General features: G+C 40.3%; 1 protein-coding gene across 2 annotated transcripts in view; it reads right to left on the reverse strand.

The window, feature by feature from the left end:
* LOC140952063 (two pore channel protein 1-like) overlaps window positions 1-832 on the reverse strand; it is a 37,876-nt gene extending 37,044 nt beyond the window's left edge. Inside the window, exon 1 of one of the 2 annotated variants that reach the window (XM_073401475.1) lies at window positions 566-832. In XM_073401475.1, the coding sequence (XP_073257576.1) occupies window positions 566-758 (193 nt within the window). In that variant the 5' untranslated portion in view covers window positions 759-832. The remainder of the gene's footprint in view (window positions 1-565) is intronic. The other variant, XM_073401474.1, reaches the window with a different exon arrangement.
* Between the last annotated feature and the right edge of the window lie 11,668 nt (window positions 833-12,500).

A 12,500-nucleotide genomic window follows, 5' to 3' on the forward strand; every position in this document is an offset into this window, starting at 1 on the left:
TTAAATCAAAAGAAAGAAAAAGACAGTCAGAAAACTTACAACTGAAATACAATACTTAACGACTAATTTACAATACTTAAACAACTAAGTCCAGTTACCCGGAAATGAACCCCTCTTATAGGAAAGGGACTCGATGATGATCCAGTAAATTCTGTGCTATATACAACCCTTTGCTCTGGTACAGGGCTAGTGTAATCGATTAAGAAAGGAAGTTTAAGTTTCACTTTGAGTCTTAACGATACATACGTTACTGTTAGTCGGCTGCAGCTCACAAAATGGCGTATCCAGGGATAGGAGGGGTCTAAACTTGTGCACACCATTAAAGCTACAGTTATTTCCAGCATACTTCCTGAGCGTTGTACCCGTACATTATTTTCTAGTTAACTTTAAGTTCGTAGATGTTTATAAGCGATCCTTCAGTGGCCCCAATTTCAGTTTTCAGCACACACTCGTTAATTTTAGAGTAAAATTCTGTACGTTCATTGCGTGGACGGAGCCCCGGACCCTCCCTCAGGATCCGTCACTGAACGTAGTTGCTAAGTTACTTTATGTATATCTAACTTACGCTTTATACTGTATGGCTTCCCTCTGCGAGATCTATGTGGTTCTGCTGAAGATGTGCCGGGATTTCCACTGTTTCTACTTTCACTTGCGTCGATCGTTTCTGTTGGGCCGTTTTGTAGCTGGTTTCCTCCTTGAAGTGGATGTTCTGTTGATGCTCCAGGTTCCCCATTCTCGGTTATCATAACTGTACTCATTTCACGCAAATACTGCGTACACACTGTCTGCAACGCAACGATGACGAAGGTATCACCGATCCTGTCAATACACTTTTTTCTCTTACTATAACTTCCCTTAGTCTCGAAACTGCGCACAAACTGTTGAATTCTTCCGACGAACTAACTTTTGCTTTCATCCAATTAATAATAATTAATAATAATTATAATTTTTGTCTCCAGTTTCAGAAGTACATCCTCGTGGTTCAATCCTTGCAATGAGCTCCTTACAAACTTTCCTACTGTTGACTTCTCTCTTAAATCTGATCTTTTCTGGGCCCACGTTAACACCGGCGCTGCAAATTCGTTTTGCTTATTTAGAGCTTCCATATTGTACGATCACAAATGACCTTGCAATGGATTTTGGTTTATCGGAAACCGGCCAGAACACGTGTTGTACGCAATTTCGCAATCGGAGGCACGTCGCGCCCTGAGGGGAGGGGGTTGGGGGTAGGGGGTTACATTTTGGGCCTGTCACATAAACGGGGGGGGGGGGGGGGGGTAATTTTTTAAAATACCCACTTCCGCGGAGGGGCAAATTTTTCATATGCCTGAATTGCTTGAAAATCACCGACCCCTTAGGCATAAATAACGAACAGTCCCTAAAAGACAAAAAGAAACACACGGTTCAGTGGACATTTTGATTAGAGACTTCATAAATGTAACTTAACACGGTAAAAATCACGGATAATAAACGACGTTTCGACCGATCTTCCGTACGCGTCATTTTCAAGTAAGTAAGAAAGTTAAAAGAATTAGCATACAGTCGACTCCCGATAACTCGAACCCCCCGGGGGGGGGGTACTTTAGGAATTTCTGGGTGGGGATGTGCCCTTGGGACCCTGGAACCCTTAACCTATATCAGAGCTAGTTTAACCGAATTTTGCTACCCTATACTAGAGTAAACCTCCAAATCCCCCCTATCCTAGAGTAGCTGTTTCCCTAGTCTAGATAAAATCTTCAACCAACTGATCAGTTTCCTGAAAAATGATACCCCATTCTAGACCCAAACGCTCTGATTTATATACCCTATCCTAGAGTAAACTGTTTGAAAACCATACCCTTCACAGCGGTACATACCTATATAGCCCATATATGGCAGTGTCCCCCGGGACTCGAACCTTCAAGGGAAATCGAAAAAAGGTTCGAGTCATCAGGAGTTCGAAGAAAATAGCCTAGAGTAAGGTAAAAAACAGTTTTTACTGCACAGTGAGCATTTAAATCACATTTAATTGTAGAAATGTCAAGTGAAAATTAAAAGATACTTCTAGATTATAAATCAGAACGTAACGTAACAAAAGATAGCTTAAACAGAGCATGCGTTTTACTGTTTTAAGAAGAAAAGCTGCTTCACGTTAGCCTCAAGATTAGCCTGTGACAATCAACATCAGCTTCCACTAGTAAACTATACTCCTACAACACGTCAATAGGAAATCCAAAATTCAATGTTTCGCAAGCCAGTATACGGCTTTTTTCCGGACTTTTTAAGGGCTCAAAACATGGTTCGAGTTATCGAGGGTAAAATTATATAGAAAATGACCTGAGGGGAAACGGAAATTGGTTCGAGTTAGCGGGAGTTCGAGTAATCGAGGGTTCGAGTTACCGAGGGTAAAATTACAGTGAATGTATGACGGAAATCCAGGGGAAATCGATTTTGTTTCGAGTTAGCGCGAGGTTCGAGTTAGCGAGGGTTCGAGTTATCGGGAGTCGACTGTATAATTATGTGTCAGGAGCAAAATATGTTAAGAACCGTACCTATAAGCTTCCGTAGTACGGAACATATTTTGCTCCTGACACATAATTATCAAATGTCGAATGTCGGATGTCGGATGTCGGATGGCGAATCTCGGATGTCGGATGTCGAATGTCGGATGTCGGATGTCGGATGTCAGATGTCTGATGTCGAATGTCGGATGTCGGATGTTGAATGTCGGATGGCACCTATAAACTTTCGTATAAGAAATATGAAAAATGTTTGAAAATGAGCCAAGCGAGGCGAACGCGGAATTTTGCGCGGAGCGCAAAACGAGTGCCAAGCGAAGAATACGGTGCGAACTATTTGAATATCCAATCGGAATTTCCGGTTTTCCTATGTTCACGCACCGGGAAATTGTTTGATAAAAATAGATAGTGTTCTTATTGAAGTTATCAAATCAAAAGTGAGGATCAGCTTTTTCGTTATCGCCGTAGTACTGCAGAAAAATGGAAGAAAACTTTCGTTTTCATTTGCCAAGTAGACATGCATGCCCAAGTTCCAACTTTAGCCAAGCCTTAAAGCAAAGCTGCTGTATAAGGCTAGCTGACCTATTCTTTAACATTACTGAAACCTGGGCATAGTTAAAATATTACAACAAAACTCAACCTTAGCTTAGTCTTAATCAAGAACACAATTTAAACTTAAGCCTAAATAAAAATGCCACAACTAACTAAGCCTATCAATTCCAAATTGAAATTGTCTAGTTTTAGAATAAGAAAATATGGAGTTTGTGAAAAATTTCCGTAAAAATGATGGAAAAAGCAAAAAAAATCAACCGCGCAACTGAGAACTTAACGCTAGCCAGATAGTTTCACTCAAAATAGACCTGTACTTTGTAAATAAAACCTTTGTTCAATATAGGCTTAAACCAATTCTATTAGTATTAAAAGTTTCGGTTGAAAACGACGTCCAAGAAGCATCCCCACAAAACATTTAACTAAGCTTTACCTGGATTGTCGAGAGCTAACCGGACTTTCCCCCTAAAATCAGTAAATGATTTGTGAGTTGTAATAAAGTTTTTTTCGCGAACTGTGATATGACCTCTGATATGTTTTTTTTTTCACGTTCTTGAACATGTTGAATCCTTTTCATCCTCGGCTGTTTTTCATGCAATTTCCCGCCAAAAAACGCGGGTTGCCATTCCCGCCAAAAACGAGGAATGCAAATGAATGTGACATTTTACTTAGCCTTACATAGAGATGGTGGAAAGTCGGTCAGTCTTACTTTTACACTGACTAAAACTGTCAAAATTTCTGGCATAGATGGGTTACCATGTCTACCATATACTTTTTACGCATATTGATATGCTTCGTATTCGCTTGAGCCATAAAATAGAAGCCCTTTAGCCCGTAGCCTCCATCTGCCACCTCACAAACGTTCCGTCTATTTTTGGTTTCTCAGTTCCCTACAGAACTGCTCTTTTCTTTCCCTAGATTCTGATGTCTCTGAAGTTGAACGACAATCCGATGAATGATGGGCATACTTTTAACTCCTCGTCATCTGCCGTTGTTGTTACTTTGCTAGAAATCTAGACTTTCTCAAAGCCCTTCGCTTCTCATTTCCGGTTCGCGGAAAGCATAAAACATCTACCGCTCGCACTTCGCGATCGTAAGAAAATTTGAGCTCGACTTGTAAGCAAGTCTACTAGAAATCCTACTGTGCTTACTCTGATTTGATTAGCTGAGAAAGTTTCGGCACGAAAGATGACTGGGAATCTATATTTAGCCTGAAAGTCTAATAGGCTACTTACGATTTGCTGTAAGCTTCTGTTTCAAAGCGAGGTTTAGGGTAAAGCCATTGATTTATGTGAAAATGTTTGTACATGTTCATTCAAATAAAACTCATTTTCACTGGAAAGGTTTTGCACTAATCCTCGTTTGCAAGTGAGAGTTTGAAACACAAATGGCCTTTTTGCTGACTCAATTATAAATCAGAGAAGGCGGCTTCGGGGTGGTTGGCTCATACCGTGTAGCATGAAAATTTTGGAGTTTGACTAATAGTCGCGGGTCGCGGGTCCTCAGTCGCGGTCGCGGGTCCAATGTCGCGGTCGCGGGTCCAAAGTCGCGGTCGCGGGTCCAGTGTCGCGGCAGGGGAAAATGATTTGGGGTTCGAGGTAACAGCTGAGTGAAAACGGCTGATATGAACACAATATAAAGGGAAAAACTCTTTTTTATGAATGATACTCTACGGTAGCCAATTTACAGGTTACGGATGTTAGAGTCAACAAAATAATGTCTCAAGAGAAGACGTAAAAGAAAAAGCTGGCCGACTTTTGTGTTCACCGCAAGTTCATTTTGTTTTCTTTCTATCGGGCCCAGTTATGTATAAATTCAGCTTTGAATGTACTTATGCATAACAGTATCTGATAAAAAATGTTACCATGAGTTACCATTGTTTTCTTCTTGTCTATGAATTGCTCACAAATTCTTAAGGGTGTATTTAATGAAAAATGTGCGATACACTTCAAAGACTATGAATTATAGACGTTACAACAACTTAAAACCATTTTTAAAAAAGGCTTACTCGGGCTCGAAAAGCTACGAGTCTGTCGGTAGAAGAAACGAGAACTGTTTCAATTTTAACAAATGTTTTCGGCAAAAATAAAGAAAACGCTTGTTGAAAAACTTCCTGGTCGCAAACTCCGAAAATAAACTCTTTGCAAAAGTAACTGGAAAGAGGAGGAGAGACGCTGGGCTTGAAGTGCCAGTAAAGTACATCCAAGCGGGTATTCAAGGCATGAATTTAATATAGAAACAAGTAATAATCCACAGCAAGAGGGGATAAAGCTCGAGCTTTATCCTCTCTTGTCCACAGGAAGGAGTTTGTTCCCACTAACGATTGAAATCCGGAATCCAAGTTCTACCAAGACAGAATAGATCATAGTCTCTTGGTTCTACTGACAAAGACTTCAATCCAGTACCTGGAATCTGGAATTACTTACCTAATTTATTGTCTTTTTTTAGCTCTGTTGGAGTTGATAACTTACCGTTTTCAGTGTCTGGTTTACTTTCTTTTTCAGCTTCATGATATCGGGCGTTATTATTTCCTTACCTACTTAATCACTTGGTTATTTGTGTTTTCAAGATTTGACTGAGACGCACATTGATCATGAATGGCTTCCTATTGTCAGGTGGTCCTGGTTGCCATTTAGGTGAAGAGAACAAGAAGTTATATTGAACACTCTGGGTTGCCGTCTAAGATGTAAAAAGAAAAGCATTAAGCGAAAATCTTGTTTCGAGGAACAGTCTCCTTTCTGTGGATTATTACTTGTTTCCATATTAAATTCATGCCTTGAATACCGCTTGAATGAAGTTTCATACGCCTATTTACATTTTCTTTCAGTTTTGTCGAAAACATTTGTTAAATATAAGGGTTCTCGTTTCTTCTACCGACAGACTCGTAGCTTTTTGAGCCCGAGTTCGCTTTTTTTAAAAAAAGGCTTTAAGTTGTTGTAACGTTTATAATCTGTAGTCTATGAAGTGTATCGCATATTTTTCAGTAAATGAACCCCTAAGCATTTGTGAGCAATTCATCGACAAGAAAAAAGCATGGTAACTTATGGTAACTTTTTTATCAGATACTGTTATGCATAAGTATAACTGGGCCCGATAGAAAGAAAACAAAATAAACTTGCGGTGAACACACAAGTCGGCCAGCTTTTTCTTTTAGGTCTTTTCTTGAGACATTATTTTGTTGACTCTAACATCCGTAACCTGTAAATTGGCTACCGTAGAGTATCATGCATAAAAAAGAGTTTTTCCCTTTATATTGTGTTCATATCAGCCGTTTTCACTCAGCTGTTACCTCGAACCCCAAATCATTTTCCCCTGCCGCGACACTGGACCCGCGACCGCGACTTTGGACCCGCGACCGCGACATTGGACCCGCGACCGCGACATTGGACCCGCGACCGCGACTTTGGACCCGCGACCGCGACTTTGGACCCGCGACCCGCGACCCGCGACTATTAGTCAAACTCAAAATTTTGCGGGTTCTAATTTTTGAGTTTGACTAATAGTCGCGGGTCGCGGGTCCTCAGTCGCGGTCGCGGGTCCAATGTCGCGGTCGCGGGTCCAAAGTCGCGGTCGCGGGTCCAGTGTCGCGGCAGGGGAAAATGATTTGGGGTTCGAGGTAACAGCTGAGTGAAAACGGTGTTCTCTTCACCTAAATGGCAACCAGGACAACCTGACAATAGGAAGCCATTCATGATCAATGTGCGTCTCAGTCAAATCTTGAAAACACAAATAACCAAGTGATTAAGTAGGTAAGGAAATAATAACGCCCGATATCATGAAGCTGAAAAAGAAAGTAAACCAGACACTGAAAACGGTAAGTTATCAACTCCACCAGACTGAGCTAAAAAAAGACAATAAATTAGGTAAGTAATTCCAGATTCCAGGTACTGGATTGAAGTCTTTGTCAGTAGAACCAAGAGACTATGATCTATTCTGTCTTGGTAGAACTTGGGTTCCGGATTTCAATCGTTAGTGGGAACAAACTCCTTTCTGTGGACAAGAGAGGATAAAGCTCGAGCTTTATCCCCTCTTGCTGTGGATTATTACTTGTTTCTATATTAAATTCATGCCTTGAATACCCGCTTGAATGTACTTTACTGGTACTTCAAGCCCAACGTCTCTCCTCCTCTTTCCAGTTACTTGTGCAAAGAGTTTATTTTCGGAGTTTGCGACCAGGAAGTTTTTCAACAAGCGTTTTCTTTATTTTTGCCGAAAACATTTGTTAAAATTGAAACAGTTCTCGTTTCTTCTACCGACAGACTCGTAGCTTTTCGAGCCCGAGTTAGCCTTTTTTAAAAATGGTTTTAAGTTGTTGTAACGTTTATAATTTATAGTCTTTGAAGTGTATCGCACATTTTTCAGTAAATGCACCCTTAAGAATTTGTGAGCAATTCATAGACAAGAAGAAAACAATGGTAACTCATGGTAACATTTTTTATCAGATACTGTTATGCATAAGTACATTCAAAGCTGAATTTATACATAACTGGGCCCGATAGAAAGAAAACAAAATGAACTTGCGGTGAACACAAAAGTCGGCCAGCTTTTTCTTTTACGTCTTCTCTTGAGACATTATTTTGTTGACTCTAACATCCGTAACCTGTAAATTGGCTACCGTAGAGTATCATTCATAAAAAAGAGTTTTTCCCTTTATATTGCGTTCATATCAACCGTTTTCACTCAGCTGTTACCTCGAACCCCAAATCATTTTCCCCTGCCGCGACACTGGACCCGCGACCGCGACTTTGGACCCGCGACCGCGACATTGGACCCGCGACCGCGACTGAGGACCCGCGACCCGCGACTATTAGTCAAACTCCTAATTTTTGCGAATTTTGCGGATTGACCTCGATCCGCAAAAATTAGTTCCCGCAGAAAAAAAAAACCCGCAAAATAAAACGCCGCAAAAATTAACTCCCTTCAGTCAAATTAAAAACTCTGCTTTTAATGGACTTGTTGTGTATGGTAGGGATAGGCGTTTGTTTTGTTTTGCTGTTGTTCAGTCCCTTTGTGCAGTAAGATATTACAGTGATTACCGTATTATTCTCCATTAAATATGTAAGTAGAGTGAACTTTGACTCAACATACCGTAAAATAAAAGTTGAAAATACCATATTAAGGTTTCTTCCACTTAAATATTCTGCTACTTGAACAGAGAATCGCAAAAATTAGTTCCCACCAGAAATTTCAGTCATCTAGAACCGCAAAAATCTGTTCCCGCAAACCACAAAAAATCGCCAATCCGCCAAATAAAACTCCCGCAAAATTTTCATGCTACACGGTATGTGAACAATATGAGACGATGTGAACCTAGTTAGGTAACAACAAACATCAAAACACTTTATTTCAAGAATTTAACTTAAGTAAAGGATTATACTGAACTGCAGGTAGCAATTGCTAATCTAGGTGGGACAGAGAATAACCGGAGGGATAACTAATGAAAAGTTAAGGTGCATGACCACTGCAAAAAACAGTGTCATTTTTAAATAGTGGTGACGAGGTCTCATTATTTTTTCTATTCAGAAGGGTACTTAATCATTTATATTGTCACCAGTACTAGGGCCACTCCATCCTCGGAGACCCAGGGGCAGTTAGTCGGGTCGATAAAATGTTCGTGGTGAAAGTTTACTGTAAGCTCGTCTCGATCTTACAGTAAACTTTCACCACGAACATTTTATCGACCCGACTAACTGCCCCTGGGTCTCCGAGGATGGGGCCACTGCATTAATTCCAAAACTTTGATGATAATGATATCTGGCTACCTCTCAAAATAGAATCCCTCTGAAGTATCCCTTCGGAAATAACTCAAATAGTTATGATTTACTGCTTTTGGCAAGAAGTCCAAAAGAGGACTGCAGTTGAGCAGACAATAAAAGTAATGTAGCCGCATAATTTTCTTGTAATTATATCCGTCTTACGATCTAAATATGTTCTTCAAGAACCTGAAACAAGAAAAGCTTTCAGGCGCGGATCCACACCGGTTTCCACCGTTTTACGGAAATCGGTCACATTTTTCATAATAAACATTTTCAATAGAGAAAAATCTTTCCAAGCTGCAAAGCTTCGTCTGAGGAGAACGGAACTGGACAACATCCTGTCTGAACGACTAAGAAACCCAGGAAAGGATACTTGAGGAAGTTAAAATCAAAAGCATTTCCCAGGAAAGCATTCCCCAGAACCTCCTAGAAGCTTGCGCCTGCGGCGCTTGTTTAGGAAGTCTGTCAGTATTTATCTAGATCTGCGCCTGGCTTCAACGAATTTGGAGCCGGGATGAGACAGAAAGGGAGAAGAAAGAGGGGTACTAAAAACTGAACATGGTTGGAAAGTAATCCCATTCTTCAAGAAAGTTTGTTAATTTAGCTCCTAGTCATCCTTTTATCATACTGTATCATTTTATGTAACAATTTCTTTTTCTATTTTTCGAAAAACTTGTAATAATAAAGGTTGTTGTTGTTGTTGTTGTTGAATGGCCAAGAATGGCCGAGTATTCTTAGAACCAACAATAGAGCGGAAGTCATAATTGCAAGTAAAGACAAAAACGTGTGCGTATGTGTGCAGGGAGGGATGTGGGAGAGTGGTACAATCCTATAGAGGTACTTGGGTAGTTAGTTCTGGAAAGGGGGTCATTTATCACTGGCAAACATATCAGAGCTAAGGGCGTGTCATATCTAAAATCTAAAAGGAAAATACACAGGCCCTTAGCCGCAGGTGATCTGTCGGATATATATCTCTGGGTGATGTGAATCGTGCCCGAAAGAACACGATATCGGAACAGAGCAGCGTAATAGTAACAAAAATATGATAATCATTACACTGAATTTACTAGCAAAGAAAACGTGATTTGCAAAACTTATATAACAGCAGTGACCTGGAAAACAATATACACTTAATGCCAGATCTCGAGAGAAACAGTTAGCAACTGGTACTAACTGGTTTCCCGAGGGACCTGACAGATTCTATTTATTGGAATTTACAACATAATTATTTATAGTTTGGACTTACATTGCCCCGGCATAGTAAATCGAACGTTCGAAAATCAAACTCAATCGAACTCAATCCGTGGATTGAGTTCGATTGAGTTCGGCAATCGAACGAAATCGAACACCACACTTTCAGTGAGTTCGATTTCCGAACAAATCGAATTCAATCGAACAAATCGAACTCAATCCGTCTGATTGTGTTCGATTGAGTTCGGAAACCGAACTCAATCGAACACAATTAAGTGGATTTCGTTCGATTGGCTCTGGTGAACCTATACAAAGCAAGCCCAAAGCAAGCCCGTCAAAGCAAGTTTTCCTTGCGCTTTTTTTACTATTTATTAATTTTTACTATTATATTTACAAACATCTTCACTTACCAAGTTATCGAAGCATTTACAGGCCACAGGGAAGCAACCAGTTCACGTTGAAGGTGACCTAATTGTCCGCGCTCGTTTGCAACTCAGAAGACACGGCCTTTCTCGCCTATTTTCTTTAAAACCCTAAAAACTTCGCCATCCTTGACGTCAAAGCAGCATTCCTGGTAGCCTTTGACTATACATTTGAAGCTTACGATCCACAACGCATCTGAAGCCATTTCTGCGGAATTTCTTCGTTTACGAAAAACACGTGCGCTACACTCAGGGCTGAAGTAACTCGAGCTTCTAAGATCTGGTAATGGATTTTCAGCGTCTGTTTTACATAAATCACGAGTTCGAAAATCGAACGTTCGATTGGGTTCGATTGATTTTTTTTCTTTTCGGTGAGTTCGATTTCGTTCGATTGCCGAACTCAATCGAACTCAATCCACCGATTGAGTTCGATTGAAATTTAGTACGATTGGGTTCGATTTACTATGCCGGGCATTGCCTACCACTTTTTCCGCAACAAATGTATTTTGAAAGGAAAAAGAACACTGCTTTTTACTTGCTTACGCTGGTGAATGTATAACGCTTATCGACCTTCTCACTCAATTTGCAACGGGGCAGGGGTGGGGGGAGGGGCAAATGATCACAACAATGGACCTTTTTACCGATACGGCGGCCATATTGAATTAATTCGATTTAAGGAGTATTATAGGATGCCCAGGGGGCATGAGCACATTTCGTTTGTATTTTCGGGCGCTTTTCGGGACATTTTTTCTTAAGATTGTAATGGGAAAAGAGATCCTTGTGCCGTGTTTGGATGTAAAATACAAACTCGAAAATACAAACGAAATGTGCTCATGCCCCCTGGGCATCCTATAATACTCTTTGAATCGAATTAATTCAATATGGCCGCCGCATCGGTAAAAAGGTCTATTCGATGGACCGTGGCCGATTTCCTAGACTGTTCACAGTCCCCTATTTTTCCGTAATGTCGTCGAGATCGAGCGCTTACCGTTATGGGCATCCATGTCGAATTCAAATTTCTGAGGGAACAGTTGTCGGGGTTTGTAACGGTGGGGGGAGGGAGGCCTCCTCCCAAACGTCCCCCGCCCCTAAGTAGACAAAATCCTTTAACAACAACGACCGAGACCAGGTTTTATGAGCCCGCGAGACCGAGCACTCAACCCAAACCCTTGTTTTCACTAAAACTGCTGGACGCCACAACCTGGTTGAGGTCGTTGTTATCTAAGGTCTTCCCTAAGTAGATTTGATACTGCTTCCCACGATAGAAACGCAAATTTGAAACAAATATGGCCGCCCGTAAGGGTTGGTTCTTGGGCTCAATCATCTTGAAGAAAAATAGGGGACTGTGAAAAGTCTAGCGGTCTTCCCTTACGAAGGTTTCTCGATTAGTTGTGAAACAAGTAGAAGCGATTTTTTATTATTAAAATGTTCTAATTGTAAACTTCTATGATTTATTAATTACCACGTATATTTTACAAACTGATCTAAATGCTATGATATTATTTACAATAATTCACTTATTGTCACAGAAATAGTAATACAGGTTGTAGTTTGAAAATTTCTCATTGCAACGAGATTTGCTCATTTTTTGGTAATTTCTCTCTATAAAGTGAATTCAAATATACCTAAAACTGTCTGGCTATCTCTTCGAATAAAATAAAGAAAATGTATGTAAGGCAACGCCTTGCGGAATAAAAGCGAATGTAAACTGTACATTTAAAAAATCTACTTTTCGTATAGCAATAGATCGGGACTTTCTCAAACGCCTATATTGTTCATAACAGTTAATTTTTGCCTTAACACAAGCAGGTATCATTGAAAAATTCAAATATGTACACAATAAAAACATCATTGGCAACATCATGAAAGAACATATACTTCCTGGCACTCCAGTAACCACAAAAAAGAAAAAGAAGCAATCTTTTAAATTCGTCAAAAAAGAGGTTCAAAAAAGGGCAGTAGGTATCGAACCCGGTACCTTTGCTAAGAAGGTTACGCGTTAACGCCGTGCGTTACGAGGGCAATTGACATAGTGCGTACTGGCAATAAGCCAGAAGCGTAAGCATAAAAGGAAAAACCAACAA

The sequence above is a fragment of the Porites lutea genome, chromosome 11 (assembly GCF_958299795.1).
Source record: "Porites lutea chromosome 11, jaPorLute2.1, whole genome shotgun sequence".
Classification (NCBI taxonomy): Eukaryota; Metazoa; Cnidaria; class Anthozoa; order Scleractinia; family Poritidae; genus Porites; species Porites lutea.